This window comes from Ischnura elegans, chromosome 6 (assembly GCF_921293095.1).
Source record: "Ischnura elegans chromosome 6, ioIscEleg1.1, whole genome shotgun sequence".
Taxonomy (NCBI): domain Eukaryota; kingdom Metazoa; phylum Arthropoda; class Insecta; order Odonata; family Coenagrionidae; genus Ischnura; species Ischnura elegans.
This window is the reverse complement of record NC_060251.1, coordinates 62582712-62605341: the sequence shown is the minus strand read 5'-3', so window position 1 is coordinate 62605341 and position 22630 is coordinate 62582712. Positions and strand designations below refer to the sequence as shown.

General features: G+C 36.2%; 1 protein-coding gene across 2 annotated transcripts; it reads left to right on the top strand.

The window, feature by feature from the left end:
• Positions 1-816: 816 nt before the first annotated feature.
• Positions 817-21447, top strand: LOC124160862 (striatin-interacting protein 1). 2 transcript variants are annotated; one of them, XM_046536966.1, is made up of 17 exons: positions 817-1023; positions 1207-1323; positions 1398-1559; positions 2088-2209; positions 3413-3588; positions 3742-3906; positions 7106-7254; positions 7550-7724; positions 9239-9393; positions 11602-11718; positions 11809-11936; positions 12046-12273; positions 12764-12935; positions 14746-14950; positions 15035-15132; positions 18736-18883; positions 19413-21447. In XM_046536966.1, the coding sequence occupies exons 1-17, from the start codon at positions 949-951 to the stop codon at positions 19520-19522; spliced, it is 2502 nt and encodes an 833-aa protein (XP_046392922.1). In that variant the 5' UTR covers positions 817-948; the 3' UTR covers positions 19523-21447. The 2 variants fall into 2 exon arrangements, with proteins under 2 accessions (XP_046392922.1, XP_046392923.1); XM_046536967.1 differs by having other exon boundaries at positions 19075-19470.
• The last annotated feature ends 1183 nt before the right edge of the window (positions 21448-22630 follow it).

The window sequence follows — 22630 nt, the reverse complement described above, 5'->3', positions numbered from 1 at the left end:
TTGCAAATTGGTGAAAAAAATTCCGAAATTCGGCCCATAAGAAAAGCATTGAAAATTTGAAAAAGTTAAAAAAAATACTTTAAATCAAAATATTGCAAAGGAAACGACACAAAAAAATCAACCAAAAAATCTAGTATCTCATACGTTAAGGACTTATTCCTACAACGATTATAAATTGGTTTTAAAAAAATCCAAAGATAGGCCCATAAGAAAAGCATTGGAAATTTAAAAAAATTATAAAAAATACTTTTAATCAAAATATGGCAAAATGTTTCACATCAAAAAATCGGCCAAAAAATCTAGTTTCCGTCAGCGAAATTTCACGTTCCAGTGACGTGTAAAAGTAGGCGATGAAAGGAAAAAGTTTTAGTCCCATAAGGCTCCAATGTTAATTCGGATCGATATATCTCGAAAACCGATCGACTTTTTCGAGTTTTCGGATTTTTCCCGCCGATGAATATTTTTTCTCCACCAACGGTGAAAATTTCGTCTTCCCAGCACGTCCGGAAGTGGTCGGGAATTTGTATACGTGAATGAGTCAGTGAGCTATCTGTCACACATCGGGTTGTATATATTATAGATTCACTCTTTCCAGTAATTTATAATTCGCGCCAGAAAGTTACAATTTCAAATACTATATATATAAGAAAGTATTTCAGTGTTGGGTTTTCGAAGGCAGAGGCATCTAGTGATCAAATAATACACCTCACCTCCTCAATTAAGCAATACATTATGTTTCATATTACCACCGTGAAAAGCGCTGCCATCGGTACCAGTATAATTTCACTTATTTTTTTAAGTTTCGGAGGTTTGCGAGAGATAGAAGACAGTCGAAAAACTTGCTTCGGAAGAGTTTACGCGTGTTGGTAAAAGAATTATTTGTTGTCAACTTACTATGTTTCCTGTAATGGTAAAAGAATTCCTTTCCAATGAAAGTCTTTGCTAGTGATGGATGCTAATGGCAACGGAAGGCGTGGTATTCCTAAGCTGAAAGATATTCTAGGACAAATGCAGGACTCAGATGTGAGTTGCCATTATGAATCTGCTCCTGAGCAATTATGACCATTATTCTTTATATGTGAAAATTATTGGCTTCCTTGGAAGTTTTGTTAGTGATGAGACGACTTCGTCATTAATTTATGCCATTCAAAGTTGCGAGAGTTTGATATTGCTGATAGATTCATTACTTTGATTTTCTTGATGTAGGGAGGTGCTGACAGCCAGGACCTCGATTTCATTTACGATGACGCGGACTGTCATGCCAATGAGATAGCGGAATTATACAGCTACACCGAACAGCCTGAATTCCAACTTAATGTTAAGGTATGCGAAATAATAAACTCAATCGCCTCAGTGGTGATTGTTGTCACGCCCTTCTAATCATGTCTCTCTCATAGGCGTTCGAAGATTTAATGCAAGACTACAAACTCAAACCGAGTTGGCAGTCATTGAGTGAATCAGACCGAAAGTCTGTTGTCATGAAGCTATTGGATCACCTGGAATTTTTAGACAAAAGCATGAGAATGAAAGCTGCAAGATGCCTGCTATATTTGGCGCAGGTAAGTGCAAAGAGTAATAAATCGAGATAGAAATGCTGAATGGTTCATGAAAAATTTATGTCAACTGTACTTTTATCTTTGGGTTTTGATTTGTATTATGTCCTATTTTTATTTTGAGGGCTCTTAATATCTTATTCAGAGAGGGTAAATATGAACGAATTAGAAGGTTTATTTGTGTTCTTGGAGTAAGTACGTGCGGCGCAGTCAGTGATTGCTCATTCATGATCTCGAAGTGACTCGCTCATTTATTGACGCGGTCAGTTATCCAACTTTTCTGCGCCTAAAAGTGTAATAGTTACCCACATAGCAGCCACGCTGGATTCTATCCTGAATTTTGACTGGACGCATCTAGCCAAAGTGGCAGACTTGATTCCAGCTTGCCCCTCTATGTGGGTATGCTACTAAAAGTGATTTGAGTTTTGGTACTTGAGTAACGTGTCGCTATAATCATGTTCCTCTTCCACATTGTGTTCCAATAATGACTAATTGCCGGCTGAATGCTAACCCTAAGGTCTCTTTTCGCTTCAGGGTTGCTGGGCTGAAGTACAGAGCGATGAGGAGCAACAGCAGTGGGCATATGAAAATGTACTTTTACTTTACAAGTGTGGAGTTTTTTCATCCTTTGTTGAGCTTCTAAATATCGAAACTGAGTAAGTGTGATATGAGATATTGTGCTTGCATTTCACTTTGGAACATCATTTTCATGTTTTCACTTACAAATATGAACCTTTATGTGTCATCCCTCTGCATTAAGTTAGGGAGTATTACAATGAGATCTAAACAATAGAATTAGAAGTGTGCAAGTTCAATCTGTGGGAACTGGTCTTCTCATTTCTTCATTTGCGTCCTTTAATAGAAGTTGATAACTCATAATATGCAACAGTTTTTGGCATAATAAACAGGTTGCAAAGATTAAAATTGTTTGGTGCACTACTAATGCCAATAGTTACCAGTGAAACCATCTTACCGAACTCTCTTAATACACTTGTGTATATAAATTTTTTTAACTCTAAAAATGTACACGAATGCTTTTGGCTGCTAAGCACCACTGATTTAACAAAAAACCTTAGGAAATATATGCGAGAACGTGTATGATGGATGTTCATTAATCAAAAGCCAGGGTCAATAATGAAACTTCAACTTCAGCAAAGTTATGGAAAGAGGAAATAGTTAGTTATGTGCATGCTCAAAAATAGGTTTTATTAAAGTCCTTATGCTTTCCTTTATTTGTGTGTATTAAACGCAATGGGAATAAACATTTTAATCAAAATACACAACATGAAAACGAACGCTGTTATCAAGCCAGCAAATTATATATCCATCAGTGATCTTGGATTTTTCATTCAAATCTCGATTCCATGCTCTGAAGCTGATGTGTGCTCTTGTACCTGTGAGTTGATGGTGAACAAATTATTTTTCATTAATGTCACAATTGGATGGATGCTATAAGCTAACTTTACAATTATAATTATCTCACTTACAGAAAGATTGATACGGGGTCACTAACTCACAGGGGATATATGGTGCATTTGCATGATTGAGGCAACATATTGTGGGAAAATTTGGGAGAAATTCAATTAAATACCTACTTTTCATATTATGTATCATAGATAAAATGCAGCATCATTTTTGGGAGGCAGACAAAACTTATTAATCTGAATACAGTCCCTCCTTTTTTTTTCAAAAATGCTCTGGGTAAAAGTAAAGGGGGACTAAATTCCTATTCATTTGTAAATTTTTTTCCCAAAACTGAAGCCTCAAAATAAAGGGGGGCTATAGTCAGAGAAATAAGGTACTTAGGTAGGCATGTATTTAGATGGTTGATGTTGAATGCATATGCTTGATCATTTCAGGAATAACACCGCTGCAACCACAGCCCTCCGTAAATTGGCTGTAAGTTTGGCTGATTCCACCGATTTGCGGGTGATTCTAAGTGTTCTGTATGTCATCGTCGAAGTTATAAGAGTTATGCCTGAGGATGAGTCCGGAAAAATCAAAGCCCTCAAGGAAAATTTCAGAGCTGAACTAGGTGATTGCGTGTGTTACTGTAATTTTTTATTATTTTTGCTGAAAACATTGATGTTTTGTTTTTTTGTTCACTAAAAAATTGATATTTAAATTGATGTTTTTCGTCATTAAATTTTTTTTGTTTGCTTAAATATCATGTTTTTTGTCATTACAGGCTGTCAAAATGGGGATGAGGTGTTAGCAGTGAAGCTCTTGGGCATGGTCACTCGTTTTTGCAGTGGATCAGCCCCCCATTTTCCCATGAAAAAGGTGCTGCTGCTGCTCTGGAAAGTCATTCTTGTCTCTTTGGGAGGAATGGATGTGCTACGGAATGTTAAAAGTAAGTTCGTTAACTTTTTTTTTGTATAATAGGTAACACACATTACAGTGAAACCTCGATTTTACATTCCCCCATTTTACGTTTTCCCTGATTTTGCACACTTTTTATCAGGTCCCAAACAATACCACCTATAATAAATGATACTCTATTTTACAATTTCCTCAATTTTGCACATTATGTAAGTGGTCCATTCAAAAGTGTAAAATAGAGGTTTCACTGTATTTAATTTCTGCTAATTTTTGGGAGAAATTCTATAAAATACCCACTTTTAATACGTATTATGTATTGATAGAATTCAATATCATCTTTGGGAAGCAGACATATGTACTTAGGTAGATATGTATTTGTAAATGTGTATTGTAAGGTTTCTTTGGTGAATATTTATTACTTATACCACTTCTTTTTGTACACTGATAACTATCTAAGAAACCTTAAAATGGAATACCACATAGTTAAACAGGAGTTAGTAATTGCCAGTGGGTGAAGCATGAATCCCAAGTTGCGTGACCTTTCCGATTATACCTTCTAGGGTAGCTTACTAGCCAATTGGTTCATACAAGTCAGGGTAATTAGGAAGTGATCTGGGAAACTCTGGTTTCATAGCGAAAATATGAAAGTTGTAATTGACAATGTTGATTGTTACTGCATTCAAGCCGCTAAGCTGTTTTAATAAAATCCTGGACTGGAAATCATGAAAGAGCCAGGGAAATTAAAAATGGAAATTGGGAGTGAACCCTGAGCCAGCATGCATACTGGCTAGCATCCTTACAATAGGGTAGTTTCCTTCATCAAATAAAACGAAAGGCATTGATTGCGATTCATTACCCACCATTACTGTATTCATAAAATACAAATTATTTCGTTTTAGAAATACCGGTTTAGGCGAATGGCAATGGTCCATTTTTATCCTCATTTGAAAAGGGCCAGATTGGCACCCATGCGATGCCACTCCACGTGACACATCACAGGGACCTAGTTTCTATACGAGAAGATAGGAGTTATACATCGTCTGAGGTTACCAATGCATGCATGAGGCGCAGAGCTCAGGGAAACATGTCTTAATAATCACTTATTAAAACTGGCTAAGGTCGGAAAGTTTTCTTCATTTGATAAGGTATTAATAATCCTTATTTAAGCCAAGCGCTACCAGCCAGCAGGGTACTCAGCTACCCGCTAGCAGCCTGCGTCGTATCAGCGCTCAACTCGCCTCAAGGTCACCTCACAGGGTGGCAGCGGGAACCAGAAATACGCCACACGGAGAGATTCCCCAGCATTCATACTTACGCGTCGTGTTTTCGCGCGCTTGAAAATTTTCACTTTTCATTTAATGGCGAAAAATAGATATCGTCATGTAAAAATCTAAAAGCGTGAAATACGTACTCCAGGAGTAATAATCTTTCGATTTAGGCAATAAAAAAATAATAGGAAACCACCCTATTGTTGGGTGTCAAGTACAAGTCTTAGGATTAGTGGAAGTCCTGAAAAATTACCACCATACAGGATACCACCCTTGTGTGGTATCCTTGCTTATCCTTAATCTGATAATAGCTAGGAACTTCTCTGTTATTTTCAATGAAAATTTCAATGATGGCTGTAATCCTGAAAGCAGTGAAAGCCATCGTGAGTTGTGAGAGAGATTGTGGAAGACAAATTCATGGGTCTTTTGCCCATTATCATTTTACGGTGCATATGATTGGTTTTTAATGGTATGAAGGGAATGAAGTTTGAATATTCACGGTTGAACAAGAACCTTTCATGGATGAATTTTAGCCCAGGTGTATCTTGTTTCCATGCTCACCCTATTCAAACACTTATGAGGTTAGCTTAAATCGTTTCTGCCATTACTCTTATTTTAAGTTTCAGTTTACCAAATTTTAATGCTACCACTAGAGTGAACAGAAAGGTATCATAATCAGGTATGATGACACCTTTATGTTTCATTGATTTGGAAAAATACTATTTCCATTCATACTAAATTGCTGTTTAACAGGGGCAGTTTACACTATAAACTTTTAAATGTAATTTTGTACGTGCATCGAGTGGTGCAATTACGTTGCACCGAGATACCTCTAACGGGCTGAATACAGTATTTTTCCAAATGAAAATCGAGTTTCAAAAATTCTGTTGCCTGAAAAAGATATTCATATTTTAATACTCATGATGGATTTCTTCAATGTATACTAAAAACAATGGAATTGGCTCATTCACCAATTTTAATTTATTATCTATTGTGTGAAAAATTGAAAATTTAAGAGAACCATAATCTTTCATTTATGTGAATTGCGATGATAAAAAACTCCCCTTGACTGGGAATCGAACCATGGACCTTTGCCTTTCCGGGCCACTTAGCAGACCACCACGCTATCCAGGCTCCTGAATAGCCATGGCAATTGTACCGAGGCTCTAGTACCATGTTCCTAGCATCTTACCTAGTACCAATAGCCTTGATGCTATTGCAATCAGAATTCAGAAACCAGGATAGTATAGTGGTCGCCCTTGCTCATGTGCTGTATGTGGTTCATTGTTGTTCATACAGTTGTAAGCAATTCTTTCCCTCAATAAAACATTCTCCCTGTAAGATTTAATGTACCAAAACTGTATTTTCATCACTAACTCATGAATTTTTCTCATTTTTAAAATTTACGATCCAATGGCTGGATGGGGTAGAGCTTTTTCATTGCAACTTATCTCTCACTTTCATTCACCAAATTCTGTTGATAAATTTTAGCTTTGTGTCTGAGTGACCAACCACATTCATATGATATCCTATGGCTTTGGTCAGGCATTAAGCTAGAAATATGCATCAAGGGATGCTTGGGTTATATACTGGTTTCCTATAGTGATTTTTTTTCCGTCAATTCGCTAACATGGGAAGACCATAAAGTTCCTTAAATCTGCTACATTTCATGCAAATAATTCTGAAAGTTGAATTCATTGTTAGATATTGTCTGAAGTACTGAAGTGTTACTTTGTTGAAAAATGTGTCAGAGGATATGTGCCCCTACGCTAGTAATCTCCTCATCGCCTCCTGTGTCACGGATAGTCTCCTCAAGGGAAAAAATTTTGGCGGAGCTGATGTCCCCTTTGTCCCGCATGCCTACATGCCTGGCCTTTGTTGTTTTAGCAGTTGACCAGCCTACTGATCTAAAGAGTTCTTTATCGGATTGTTTTTATTAAGATGACCAAACTCTCATTTCAGGTGCATACAGGGAAAAAGCAGGACTCAGTCAAATGAAAGAAGACACAATGGAAGTAGCTAGAACAATGAGAGCTTCTTCGCCTCCTGCAAGTGCAGCTGATCTTCTTGAAGCTCAGAATCAAAAGAGGAACAACAGAATTTTTCGAAGGGTTTGTATTAATTTTGATTTTGTAATTGCAATAGTATTAGAAATAATTCAGCGAATTCTTTGATTTGACCATTTGTTCTCATGAGTGAAGTGTAGGTGGACAGTTCCTCTCCAATGTTGTATATCACTTGTCTGCCTTTGAAGGTATTCTTCTAGTGTTTTACCCGGCTTCTACCATCCCCAGTGTCATTTATATAAATGCCAGATAAAAACACACACATTTTATTTTCTTAATTTTAATTGGCATTTGCATATTTTCTTTGAGAAGTAATTTTGAAATTTGTATTTTCATTCAGAGTCTGATGAAGCAGAGTTCTCTAGATGAACCAATGGGAGTTGATTTGGAGCCAAACGATCAATCGGATGATGAAATGAGGGAAATTGAGGAGCGAAGAGCACTCGAAGAAGCTGGTGAACTTCCACAGCCACCAAGTCCTCGGCCATTGACACCTGTTATTTCTAGAATGAAAGGTAGTGACATGTTTTAAGACTTGGTGTCAAATGTAAACATAAAAAAGATCGTCCATTGCTGCTGATCTTGGTATTTAAAATCAGTTTACTTTTTAAAAGCAGTCAGTCCTTACAAATAAAATAACTGTTAATATTTGACCATTAATTTATGGAAGACTTTGGTGAATTTTGGTTTAAATTTGGGGGGGAGAGGGGTCATTCAGTATAAGTTTTCCTATCACAATGGATTTATTTCAGTCTGGTAAACTTATCAACCTACTGTAGAAGGTTCACAAATTTTATACCCTGGACTTAACGGGGACGAGAAATAACCTTTGACCTTGCGTATCTTTTCCAAGTTATCCACCTTTACCCATCCCTCTTCCTCCTGCACTCTGCACCTCTCACTATCCTGACCCCACATCCTCAAACAGGCAATCCCCATCCCGCTCTTACTTACCCTACCTACTTGGAACATTTTTCAGCTGTGGAGAAGGGCATGGCTCATCTCTCCCGGCAACATGGTCAAGTTTCCTACTGGAGAGAGGCTGAAGAAGTATTTTCTGTTATCGGTGAAATCAATTGGAAAACATAGTTATCCCCATTCATTTTATTGGCTATGACATGGGTTTATTCATTTCTCGACATATATTTTTGTCTGTTCAAGCTCCCATGATAGCTGTCAGATTAGCATCCCCTTCCCCTGTGATCAGCCTAAAATACTGCTGGGCTACCTGCCTTGCTAAACCCAAATCAATGTAGCTTGGTCAGGAAGCACGAGTGACCTATTGGGCTAAACTAAGCAAAACACCTTCTTTTTTAAGTTAATTATTTCATCTCTATGGGATTTGAAAATCGGCAATCTGCTTGATATTTTAATGAAGTCCAAACATGACAATCAGACATTATAAACTTCAATCAGACATTATAAACTTGTTTCATTAAACTATGATAAACATGCTAAACAAACTTAAATGATGCCATAAATACGTCATGTTTGGGCTCATTCTTTTCTATACGATGTGTAGATTTCCAATTTTGCAATGTTGGTTCGCTGTCATGAACTCTGAAAAGTTGCACCTCTAAACGTTGGCCTAATTTAGTTTTTGGGTTTCATTCTTCACCGTGTTGAAAATGATGTAGTAACTTTGATGATGAAGTAACTTTGATAGAGAGTAAAGATTTTCTTAGTTTTTAGCTACAGAAATAAGTCATGCCCTAAACGGAAATAAATAATAGTGCGGAAAGGGGAAAGGAAAAAGTAATTAATGATGAAATTTAGTTCTTCACTGCCAACATTTTAATCGAAGACTTTTTCATCGTCATTCTGCCATAGATACCTACTGGGTGGGAGGTGCCGTGTTTATACAAGTACCTGTGGAACACATGGCAAAATTAGTTTTTCTTTATCTAATGTCATTATAATGTTATTTGCATCTAGCTTCATATATTTGAGATTCTCTGCTGTCATGAACATAGTGATATAGGATATCCAATCAATAAAAATTGTTTATGTCTTGTGTTTTACCCTTTAGGTCTCCCTTGGGCTCCCAAAGTCAGGCAAAAAGATCTTGATCAATTCCTAGAGAGCACCAGGCAGAAATTTGTTGGATTTCCTCTCCTTGGTGATCGTGACTCGCTTGCAGGCCTTCCTCAACCCATTCATGAAGGAGTCAAAGTCCTTAAACAGGTAAGCAGACAAGAAAATGTTGATTTCATTGTGAATAGTCTCAAATCTGCTACATGAACATTGGTCACACTCAGATTCATCACAACAGCAATAATAGAAACCCTTTTCTAAGTTAAAAATTCTGTGTATTTCAAACCTTACAGGTCACCATTTTCCTCATCAAATGATATAATGCAGCCTATATGGAAATTTCTGTTGGGTCTTGCAAACTTTGCTTGAATTATGTCTGTATTTTAGTTATGGTATTTTGTCTCTGAGCAGTAATTATAGGGCTTTTGCCAATGTTTTTAGTCTACTTCAGTAGCGGATACAGAAAAAACACTAAAGCCTGAATCACACAATCATTTTTTTTTGTCGCGAAAGTGATCACTATCGCGAGCACTGCGCAAAATGATCGTCGGCGGCAATTGTTTTTCGCATTGGCGATCGTGATGTGGATTCCCATCGCTATTTTTCATCACTCGTCCGGTCGCTTTTTCCGTCGCTAAAACCGTCACTAAAACCCCATATCAGCCAATCGGAACGCATGACCGTATGGTGTGATTGCAGCGCCACGTTTGACAAATGTGGGAACGGCATAAATAAACAAACACGCTATATAATTTCGTGATGTGGGTACTATGACAACGAGCTGTGATATTGGAAATGATGCGAAAAGCGACGGCGGGAGTGACCGTGTGATTCAGAAAAATGATCACAAGAGCGATTGCTTTTCGCGACGGGAAAAGTGATCTCGATAGTGATTACTTTCGCGACGAAAAAAAATGATTGTGTGATTCAGGCTTAAGGGGGGGGAGTGCAAAAGATATCTTGAGCTACCTGTACTTTTATGGTAATGAAAAATAATTAAGTTACATGCAAAATTTAAGATAGTTTTATTTCAACTGATTGTACGCATATACAAGACAATGATAAATTATGGTATAAAAAAGTTACCATTGTGGCTCTGCAATTTTCGGCAATGCAGGCAGTCCCGCAAGGGGCACATGCCCCATTAGTATCCGCCACTGATCTACTGTTGTTGTGAAGTTCATTTGATTTAGTGTTTAAGATTTCTATTAATGTTTCCTCATCATAAAAATCCAACAATAAATGTTTATTTTCTTATTTTCCTTACCTTAAGCTGTTGGCATTGATTATCTCACATTCTCTATAAGGGGTCTTGTTTCTTTCCCTCAGTCACCTCACACATCTAGGATTTTATTTTGGATTTTCAGAAGGGTTCTACTGGGATTTTATCCTGGGACACTTAAATCAGCAGTCTTGATCTCTATCCACTAGGCTACCAGACTCTCCCTGCATAGTTTTTGCTAAAGATCAAATAATTTGCAAGCAATCAAGTGCATACCGATGCCTGATAGTAAAATCAAGCACCAAGTCCCAATAGTTGTAAAATGGAAATTTTAATCTGGTGAACATTATTTGCTCTGTTATTAATGCAGGAATGTCGTACATATCATCCCTTACAAAAAGCTGTGGTACCAGAATTTGAAGTGTTTTGTCTTGATAACTACTCCATTGGTTGTAATGAAATCAACTGGAAATTTATTTGGTGTCAACGACTTTCTGAAGCAGCTGTGTTTTTAGCTTTGTCAAGTGAGCTTCCGCGGCCGTTGCAGGTTCCATCATCAGGCGATGAATGAAATGCGACCTGCAATGGCAGCAAAAGCTCGCGTGACAAAGCGCAATACGCAGTTGCTCATGAAAGCCATCAACACCAATGAATCATGCTGCAAAAGCCATGGAAATTATGTTTCCTCTGTATTGTCAGTAACTCATCCTTACATTAGCATAATTTTTATCCTTCTTTGAATGGAAAGAGATACAGATTTTGACACTCAGGAAATTGTAGCCCAACTTAGAAACCTATTCTTTTTTGAATTCTCCATCTATTCACATGATGGTCTTCACTGTAATCAACTGACTTTTATATGTGCAAACCCTAGAGGAAAAAATTATAATGATTGTATTATCGCTGAAAATTTTTGTGATGAAAGCTCTGCAATTTTTTTATTTAAAGACTTCTAGAAAATTTAAAAGCTCTGTCATCACCGCATGTATAGTACTTAAATATTGGATGTATAAGTTATAGGTACTGATCTGTTTTTTAAAAGAGGGAGTGAACCCATTGCGTTTTTGAGGTTGTGAATCTACGAATCTGTGAAACCTGACATCTTATTTCAAACTGCTTATTAATTTTATTTGCAGCACATGTATACATCACTAGCTGAAGTCCAAGTGCAAAGGGAAGAAGAGCTAGCCAGAAATCCAGTTTCTAATCCAGAAGTTGATGTTCCTTTGACACCAGTTGAGGTTCTTTATCAGGTTTGTTGCTGCATTGTTAATTTTTGCAGATGGGTGGAATTGGATCTCTTGTTTTCAATATCTGTAACGGTAACTATGTATCCATTTCAGGCCATGCTCCCTAACCTGCCTCAATATATGATTGCATTGCTCAAAATCTTACTTGCTGCTGCTCCTACTTCAAAGGCCAAAACTGATTCCATCAACATAATGGCTGATGTTCTCCCAGAAGAAATGCCGTTAGTGAATTTGGCTTATAATGATATGCTAAATAATATCAGGTTTATTTTGTGAAATTGTCTTTTTTTTATCCCTTTTTCTTGTGAATACGGAAATGTTTCATTGCAGGATGACTGTCCTTCAGAGTATGGAGCTGGGCATTGATGTAAATCGGCACAAGGAAATAATAGTAAAAGCGGTATCGGGAATTTTACTTTTACTTTTGAAGCATTTTAAATTGAATCATGTGTATCAGTTTGAATTCATGTCCCAGCACTTGGTGTTCGCCAATTGTATTCCACTGGTCCTAAAATTCTTCAACCAGAACATTACAGCATATGTTGGTGCAAAGAACGTGTAAGTATTCTTAATTGTATACTTTATCCAATGGTAGCTTGGTTGTGGTCAGCTTGTCAATGATATGTATCATTCAGCTCAGTTCTACCAAAAATTAGCCATTATGGTCTCAGATATTGGTCATAATTTGATTATGGGTATAGAGTATTTTGCCTAAAATTGAATACCCTAAGACCATTGTATGGAAAAAATGTTCATTGGATTTAAGTGCCTTTAAATTTTTTCACTCTTGCCTATTTTTTCAGGAATACTCTACATTATGAAGGAATTAAATTCAAAATTTCCCCCTGAGATGATCTTCTATAATTTTTCGGCATTATTCTTAATTTGTTCATGTCTTAGGAAATTTTGGTATTCATATTTAAAATTTATTTACATTTAAATATTTTGTAATGACTACGATAGAATTTGTCTCTTATTATCTGTTTTTATTCATACTTTTTCCTGTATGTGTTTACTGCTACTTCAATTTATTCATTGACATTTACAGAATACCAATATTAGATTTCCCATCATGCATCATTGGCGACCAACCTGAGTTGACGACTGATAGTCTTGAAATTGGTGATTATCAACGTTTCTGCTGGCGGAATATGTTCTCTTGCATCAATTTACTTCGTATCTTGAACAAGTTAACAAAGTGGAAACATTCTCGCATCATGGTGGGTTACAATAATTTAGTACATACTGAAATATGAAATTTGCTAAGAAAAAAATCATGTTGGCTTTGCTGGGATACCAGCTGAGCAAAATGATTTCTTCATGGCAAATTTCATTCTTGATGTATAAATTAATAAATATTTTTACTACTTCCCAAAACAGAAAAACAATCTTTGCGAATAATTTCATTTCGCATTTTTCATCCAAGGGAAGCTCTGGGTTACCTCTATCAGGGTGTCCAGGGGCCTGGAAAACCTGGAATTGTGAATTTTTAGTCCGTGGAATTATGCATGGATTATTCATGAATTTTTGCTCCAACCTGGAATTTCAAAATCTTTCATTTCAAATTCACTTCGCATAAAATTTTGCCTGTTCAATTCCCATTTTTTGCCCTTAAATGTGTTTGTCATAATTTTTAAGTGCAATAGCTAAGAAGAATATTTAAACTATTATATTAAAACCGACACGAAATGTGGAAAGTCAGACAAGACAACAGTATGAAAATTTCTAGTGCTCTTGACTCGTGTAAGATTTAAAAACATGAAGAATCGAATTACAGGAGATATCAACTTACGAGGCTGAAGCAGCTTCTTGGCTTGCAGTGAATAAATTAAAATTTAAAATGCAATGTGTGTTAACTAACCTATTGCTTGTCCTTGTAAATAGGTACATTAATATAATATTATTTAAAAGTATTGAATTAATTTTGGGTGTTTTATTCTTATCCATTGCAGTAATCACGTAGATTAACCTTGAAATTTTATAAAATTTCCCTGGAAAACCAAAGTTGAAATTATGCATGAATTTTTTTGCTTTGATTGGTTGGACTCATTATGTTACTTGCGCGTGACTATATACTTCTCTCATGTAGTGTTAGAGTTCATTACACTCAATTGTTTGTGTAATAAGCTTTTCATGCTAAATTAAATACAGTGCAACCTCGATATAACGACACCCCACGGTGCACTAATAAACACTCGCTATAGCGAATTGTCGCTTTACCGGAGGTGGAGCAAATAACAGCCTATACACCTGTTTTGAACAGATACACAGGAACAGGGCGACAGATAAACATCTATCCGATAAACGTAAGCATAAATCCAGACGAAAGGCGATGTTTTTTTGCATCACTAAATTTCCTTACTCAAATAACGACTAACTATCCAAACAATTTATAAGCGCCGCAATGAATAAAAATCATGCAAAGCATTGTTTCGTCAATCATTATATTTATCGAACGACAGTTTACCACGTAAATTTGAGACTGAGCACTCCATTAATTTCATTTCTAACAGATCGCTAGCAATTACAGAGATTAAGGAGTCTTGGTGTAAGTTTTTCCGGCGGTGAAACCCTCGCTATGGCGAGAGCCAACACCGAAAGGGTCTCGTAAAAACGAATTTTTTAACACGCTTATTATAGGGTCAATTGACGGTGCATCGGCTATCTCTCGTAATAGCGGGGGTGTCGCTATAGCCCGTACTCGCTTTAATGAGGTTCCACTGTATGTAGGTATTCATACAGTAAAACCTCTACTTGTCATGCATCCCTAAATCTTAATCATGCTATCATAATAACCTCAATAATATTAACATTGTAATAGCCCCATGGTCCTCAAAACGTTCCATCCTAGATGGACTTCATGGACTTGAAAACATAGCATGCCATTTCATTCTCATCTGTATATGTACTTAAGTGGTGCTGGAATCATTGTATTTACATTTTAGTTGAAATGCTTTGTGCTGGGTGTCATTCATGGCTATAGCTGTTCACTCTGGTAATTATTTTATTCCATAATCATTTCCTTTACAGATGCTTGTTGTATTCAAGTCAGCTCCAATCCTGAAGAGGACCTTAAAAGTGAGGCATGCGATGATGCAGCTTTACGTATTGAAATTGCTTAAAATGCAGACTAAATATCTGGGTAGGCAATGGAGGAAATCCAACATGAAAACAATGAGTGCTATCTACCAGAAAGTACGCCACAGACTGAATGATGATTGGGCATTTGGAAATGGTTAGTTTCTTTTTGTTTCACTTCCTTTAGTGTGTTGCAGAAGTATTGGCGAGCTGCTTAACTCATTTGTTTTCCCTCCTGCAGACTTGGATGCACGCCCGTGGGACTTTCAAGCAGAAGAATGTGCTTTAAGAGCGTGTGTGGACAGGTTCAATAACAGGAGATACAATGTTGATTCAAAGGTAACTTGAAGATAAGGATGTGTAATCCCTTTGCATTGTGCTAAACATTTTTTTTTTGTCTTTAATCTCTCAACGTGGAATTTCATCATCATGGGTTATTTTCAGAGATGGGTTGAATAGCATTTTTCTCTAATTCAAATATCGAATACGAATACCTAATTTTTTTCCGAATACCTCATTCGAATATCGAATACTGCATTACTGAATATGCATTTCTCCCCAATTTTAAAAGCTCTCCGGAGAAGTCCCGTAGAAAGGAATTCAATACTGAATGATCAGCCTCATAGGCGGATCTAGGGAAGGGCCCCTCCCTCATCCCCCAAGACGCTTAAAAAATAGACAAGACTTTTAATAATAGGAGATTATGGTATGATCCAACATTAGATGATATGATCAACACTCCAGAGGAAACAATAGGAGTAGACCCTATTGACTTGAAAGAACTAGAGTATGCTCTGAATAAGACAAAAAATAGGAAAGCTGCTGGCATAGATGGAATTGAATCAGAGCTGATAAAATATGGAGGTACATCCCTACAAATAAGAATCCTCCATCTATACAACATGTGTTGGAAAAAGCTTGAAATCCCAAAGGATTGGAATGTGGCGAAGGTTGTTTCATTGTTTAAAAAAGGAAAAAGAAATAATCCAGAGAATTACAGAGGTATAAGCCTACTAAATACTGCATACAAAATTTACAGTAGAATAATAAATACTAGACTACAAGCTATCTCTGATACCATTTTATTAGAAGAACAGGCTGGATTTAGGAAGGGAAGATCTTGCATCGACGATGTTTTTACTTTAAAACAAATAATTCAAAAACGAAGAGAGTTCAATCTGAAAACGCATCTGGCATTCATAGATTTTGAAAAAGCATTCGATCATGTAAATAGAGAAATGTTATGGTCAGTTATGCAGAAAAGAGGGTTTCCTAGACATCTGATAAAAGCTTCCCAGAGTCTATACAGAGACACCAGAATTGTAATTGACACAGGGAAACAGATCACCCAAGACATTATCATTAACCGAGGAGTTAGACAGGGTTGCAGCCTATCCCCAACCTTGTTTAATCTATACATAGATGACGTTCTAAGAATGTGGAAAGAGAATAATGTATCACCAGGCATAGAAATAGGACCATCTCAATACTTAAATACGATGCTGTTTGCTGACGATCAGGTTATAATACAAGATAAAGAGGACAAACTCCAGATGGCAGTACACAGACTACACGAGTTGAGCAAGCTATACAACCTGAGAATTTCAAAAAACAAAACAAAGACTATGGCATTTTTAGGAAGCAACCCGATAAGAACAAAAATTGTTATTGAGGATCAAGTCCTGGAGCAAGTGTCGCACTTCCAGTACTTAGGATGCGACATAACATATGACGAGGAAAAAGATATTATAAATAAGGTGAACACTTTCCAGAGAATATGTGGCACTATCAGAAGAACTCTAAAGAACAAAACAAGAAAAGAAACACAAATAAAATTTTACAAAGTGATGGCAGTCCCTACTGTACTCTACGGATCAGAATGTTGGGTAACAAAAAAGAAGGAATTAAGGCAGATAGAATCGTCTGAAATGAAATTTTTAAGATCAGTTAAAGGTTGCACAATATTGGATAAAATAAGAAACACTCAAATAAGAGATGAACTGGGTGTCCAAGCAGTCACTTACAAATTAAAAGAATACAAACATAGATGGAAAGAACATTTACTTCGAATGCCAAATGAAAGAATTCCAAAGCAAGCAATGGAATATCAACCATTTGGCAAGAGAAGTATAGGAAGACCAAGGAAAAGATGGTGATGTGGAGCCGGAACAGGCTTAGTAGCCTAATCCTGGAAGGAAGAAGAAGAAGACTTTTAATACAACTATCATCATCTTCGTTTTGTTTTGTGTATCTTCGATCCCTTGTATGTGGAACCTCGACCATTTAATTTCATATTAAATAAAATATTTCATACAGGAGTTATGTACATGACAAAATGATTCATGTTGATCGAGTGCCACACTTTTAGTGGGTCCACCTGTTGCCCAGACTTTGTAATGCTATTGAATAGGGATAATTTAAGCAATGAATTTGGAGCCACGTAAAATTTTTATACCATTGGTGAAAATATCACGCAGTGATTTCTTGCTGTAGTCGTGTTATTTTACCACTTAGTTTTGAAAGTCAGTTAAGAAAGATATCCAAATCTTCAATTTATCAGAAAAATGTGGCATTAACATGAGCCTCGGAAAAACTTTCGTGGGAGAAGCATAGTCAGGAGAAAAAATTAAGAAAATCGGGATTATCACGATACTTGCATATTTGCGGGAAAACCCCAGAATTCGCATTAAAATTCGTTCTATTGCATTTGAGACTTTTGTACGTCCCTACCCATTAGCAGTAGAAGAGATTGAATTTATAGAACTCTCATACTCAGGAGTTTTAATTGGGAAGAAAAGAGTTGGGGTGTAGACAATGTGGGAAGGGATAATACGTAGTCTGCTTCCTACCCCTTCTTTTCAGCATCTAAATCCCAACTCCTTCCACAAGACACATCTTCTTTCCAAAAAAATCACTTGGGTGTTATATGTGAAAGTTCGGCCTCCATGGATTGATGTTCAATACCAACTCCATTATATTTATCCCATTAATGTTTACTAATATATATTTATTATTCAATTGAAGAGTGTTGTAGTTGTTCTTGTTAGTATTAGGCTCATCACAATAATGTGATGTTATTTTATCGTTTATGGCATATTAAATTACATATTATTATCGTTTTGTTCTCTTCTGCAATATCAAAGGAGTTGGGAGCGAGATATGATACAAGAATGGCACTTGCAATGCATCTTAATGTCGTTGGTTAACACAACTCATACATATAACAAAGGGTTTTGTGGCTTTGAAAGCTACTTAAGTTGTATTTCATAATGGGAATATTTTCCCACATTTCTGTACTTCATTTTCTTCCATGTTCAGTTGCTTTGTATACTTTTATGAATAAATCAATATTGGAAATAAAGGAATAAAATTTTGTAAGGTTCACTATTACTGTAATAGTGAACCTTACAAAATTTTATTCCTTTATTTCCAATATGGAGAGGTTTCACAAAATAAAGCCTGAAGTCACCAGTAATATAATAAATCAATATGTTCAAATCATTGTTGTCATACAAATAATTATTCCAGTCAATGATCATTCAAAGCTTTTGATTCCAATCACTTGCAATGAGTTGAGAATCTCCTGTGTTTGAAAATTTTCATTCCACCTACTCACAAAGAAGGCTCATGTGGTCATCAGAGTGAAAATTTTCAAACACAACAAATTCCAATCTCGTTGTTAACCAATCAGAATCAGCATTTTGGAATGAAAACCAATTGGAATAATTCGGATTACCTTCAAGCACTCGCCACCCTGTAAGACTTTCGTATTTCTGAAGGAGAGATCATTCTTCTTCTTCATTGACTAATAATGATAATAATTTTAAGAATTGTAACAGATATTGTTTGTGGAAATATATGGCCAATTTAATGAATCATTCACAATTGGAACAATGACATCTTAGTGGGTTAGTATCTCTTATCCCTAAACTTTCTCTAAAGGATCCAGAATTTGAGCCTGTTGATAACTGCATCACAAGTGTCCTTGGTCGTCCTGTTGAGCTCACTGAGGAATTCAAGCAGCACTACGAAGTTTGGCTCCAACAAGAGGTGTTTCAAGCATCTGTTGATTGGGATCTTTTACTACAAGGTATGGTAGTGATGTGTTTTCTTTTTCAGTGTGCATGCTTATTTAAACCTGAATGTGAATTTGTTAGCTAATTGTGAATGTGGATGCCGAGTAAGGCTGAAACATCACTTCTTCAATGTTGAATATGCATTGTGACTTCATGTTGACAATCTCTGTTTTTTTCTCAAGGTGAATGTTGTCCTTACTTTCAGATAAAATTTCCCTTTAAAGAGCAGATAAACTTTGAAATAAAATTTTTGGGAGAACAAGACTTAATTGTGTTTAAAACTGTGGTGGGCATTTTGGGATGAATGTGAAAAATCATGTTAATGTGACTGAAATTGTTGATATTCTATGTAATGTTGGTCTTGTTGATAAGTTGTGTAGGATACAAAAATCCGTGCATGCTATGAATTATTGGCATGCAATAGTTGTGTACAAACGTTGTGTATTATAGCTGCATCAGCATTTTGGTGATTAGCGCCTTCAAGTAGCCATTTCATTATATTTGTTGAAGTTGAGTGATGTTTCTGTTTTGTGGTTGGTGAAGGGATGGCGTATGCAGTCCGAATTAGTGATGAAGAAACAAATGTTGATACCAGTGAAACGAAAAATTCATCGCAAGAGAGTGAACTAAAAGCTGTTGCAAGTAAAACTTAAATCTCCTCAGTTACTTTGTGAAAGATATGCAAGATGAAGCCTGCACAAGAGCTGATTTAGTTCATAGGGTGTTGATGAGCCTTGATGTTCCCTGGAGGAAATCAAGGAGGGTATGTATATAGTCTGTATTTAAGTTAATTCTTAGCTCTTAGTGTTGTACAAATTTTGAAAAATATGAGCATACATCATGTAATGTGTATGAAGAAAGGGAAGGGTACTTCTTAAGCTGAAGGTACTGATGCAGTTGCGTATATTTTATCAATATATGTTATTTATTCTACTATTTGTGAGCGCATCAAATGGTTTTTAGTTGCCTGTGTCATTAAAAAAAAAAATATGCTTTAGTACTGATGTGCTCAACCTACAGCCCACGGGCTAAATGTGGGGTTAAAAAACTCTGATGTTGGTCGATTTCATCCTATTCTCATATCCATACTGACGCATTGGTAGTATTTACCTTCTGGTCTCTGAGATTTATTTCAATGGGAAATGAAGCCGAAAGCTAAAACAGGTTGGGCACCTCTATGAAAAATTGATTACTCAAGGCTATTACCTATTAGTGAGGCCTATCAAGAAGCTCTAATGATTGCAAGGATTACTTGCAAATTAAGAAATTATGGTCATTATGTAATAGAAGTTAGAATTGATAATTTGTGTTGCATCTTGGAACTTGACTTTTTAGTATGAAACTACATTGTAATTGTTTCATCATTGCAATTAACTTATAAGTGAGATGAAGTTGTATACCTTAGCATACGTGTTTGGCTCATTTTGGCTGGTTTGGTCAAAGATCTGCTTGTCTTTTTTTATGGGAAACTTCTACCATCTTAGAAATAACTCATGAGGTGAAACTCTGCTTATGCAGGCTTGCTATCTTGATTGATTTTTTGTAATTGCTCTTGCATGCTTTGTGATATCTTTCTTTTTTATCTTTTTCCAAGTGTCCTTACCCTTTCCCATGATTATCTCATTTAGGCTTAGTAAGGAATATCTCGGCATTGTGTGAAGTATGGGATAATTATGAAGCAATATTGTTCTCATTTCTAGACTCCTGAAGTGTGCAAGCTGGTATTTTTATATTTTTTTCTAGTGTCAAATATCATGAATGTCTCATCATACAAGTTTTAATGGAGAGGAACTCTCATTTATGTAGCTGTCCTTATAGATTGTTTACTTTGTGCAAATTGTTTGATGAGGATTCAGTTCTAAGTAATTAGATATTGATTAAGAATACAACTCTGTTCACAGTAGTATGTACTTTAATACGGGAAAATTCCATTGAGGAACTATCGTTTGCCTTTACCAAGATATGAATCTGGGCATCCCTGTTTTGAACCAAGTATTCTTCTATTCAAGCTACCAAAGCAATTTGAATCCGGGTAAAGGCGAAACATTTTTCTTCTGTGGATTTTTCGCACTTTTATGTGCACTTGTGGGTGAATTGGTAAAGGTATGCCGCTAGCTAGTCTGCTGTTATTTCCTTGAATAATAGTGGCATATACTCTTTGGCACATACACCCTGGCTCCAGTGTAATCATCATTAATTAATCATCAGAACTTTTGATAACATGAAGACTTATGAATTCAGTTCTTTTGTCTTCAATGTTTGTATGTTCTCTGAGAAATGAGGTTCTTTTTTATGTAAGCACTATTTTTGGTGATGATCAAGGATGGCATTTCAGGTTTTGAATCATATAGGGGAAAAAAATCACACTGCATTTTTTGTTGTGGTTTGAGGAAAGAAAAGTAATTTTTTCCACGATCAACAGCCTCAAATATTCATGATGGACATTTTTCATGCCTTGGAATTAACTTTTGATGTATGTAGCTTCAATCATGTCTCATTAAATCGGTAACATTATTCTGGAAGATTATTGTACACTGTGAAAGTGTGAGTACAAATGAATAAATTGATCATACACTCATTTAAATGGTTTCAAACAAGGTTTTATTTTCCTACCAGTCAAACACACTATTCCATGGTTTATGTTAATGGATATGCATATGTTCACGAATGACATTTTGCCAGCAAAATTTCTGAGTATAAAATACTGTGCATGTATTTTTATAGAATCCTCAGGATAAGAGTTTTTCCTTCGTTTTGTGGGGAACAATTTTGAAATTCCTTATCAAGGTCAAGTACAAACACGGTACAGTAGGTCACTACATGATGTTGGTTAGACACATTTTAATGCTCATTATTAGATAGAACTATTGAGAATTCCAATCCACTTAGGGGTATGCTAGGCATAATTTAAATTTCTTAATTGACAACTTAAATTTCCCCAGTTCCTGGAAGTGACATCACATTTTTTGACTTAGGGCTAACTTCATGAACAAAACAAGATGTATTGCTGGTACAGCTGAAGATGTGCTGTGAAGCTGTACCAGCCTTACTTAAGAAATATGGCGGACGCATGCCAAACATATTATTTGTTCTTACGATTATTTTATTAAACTTTGCGACACTTTTTGGTTGAAAATGGCTTTTAAGCCCTATGCACTTATGTTTAAAAGCCTTGTATAGAAAATTTATATTTATGACTCACATGCACGTGAGGTCTGGCTAGGCTGGCAATCGCCAAGGGCCCCCACATAACGCAACCCACCGATCGTGAATTGGTTATGAAGGTTTAATATAAAAAGAGACTCAGATTACTTGAACCAAAGTTTTTTTGAAATTTTAAAATTCTATGTTTTCATTGGTTGCTTCCTTTACAGCATACTCAGTGAAAAAAGATTACAGTAAAACTTTGATTTTACGCAGTTGGAGGGACTGAAATATGGGCACTGTGTAAAATCAAAGTGTGAAAAATACTAAAATCAAGAGTTGGTATTGAGGAGGAGTATAGTTTTCTGGATAACACTTGCTCAAATGAGTTAATGTTATTATTAGAAGGCTTAGTCATAACTATTTCCATACCATAAAATTTTGCTAATATATCACAAAGGCTTTACACCCTGTGGGCCTGGGTTCAAGTCCTGGCAGTAGCAGAAACTTATCAGAGATGGCCCTATCCCTACTTGAGTGTAATGTGGAGGGCACTTCAAGTGCACCACTCTGTCCATCAGATGGGAAGTTAAGTCCTGGTCCCTTTTGAGCTTATC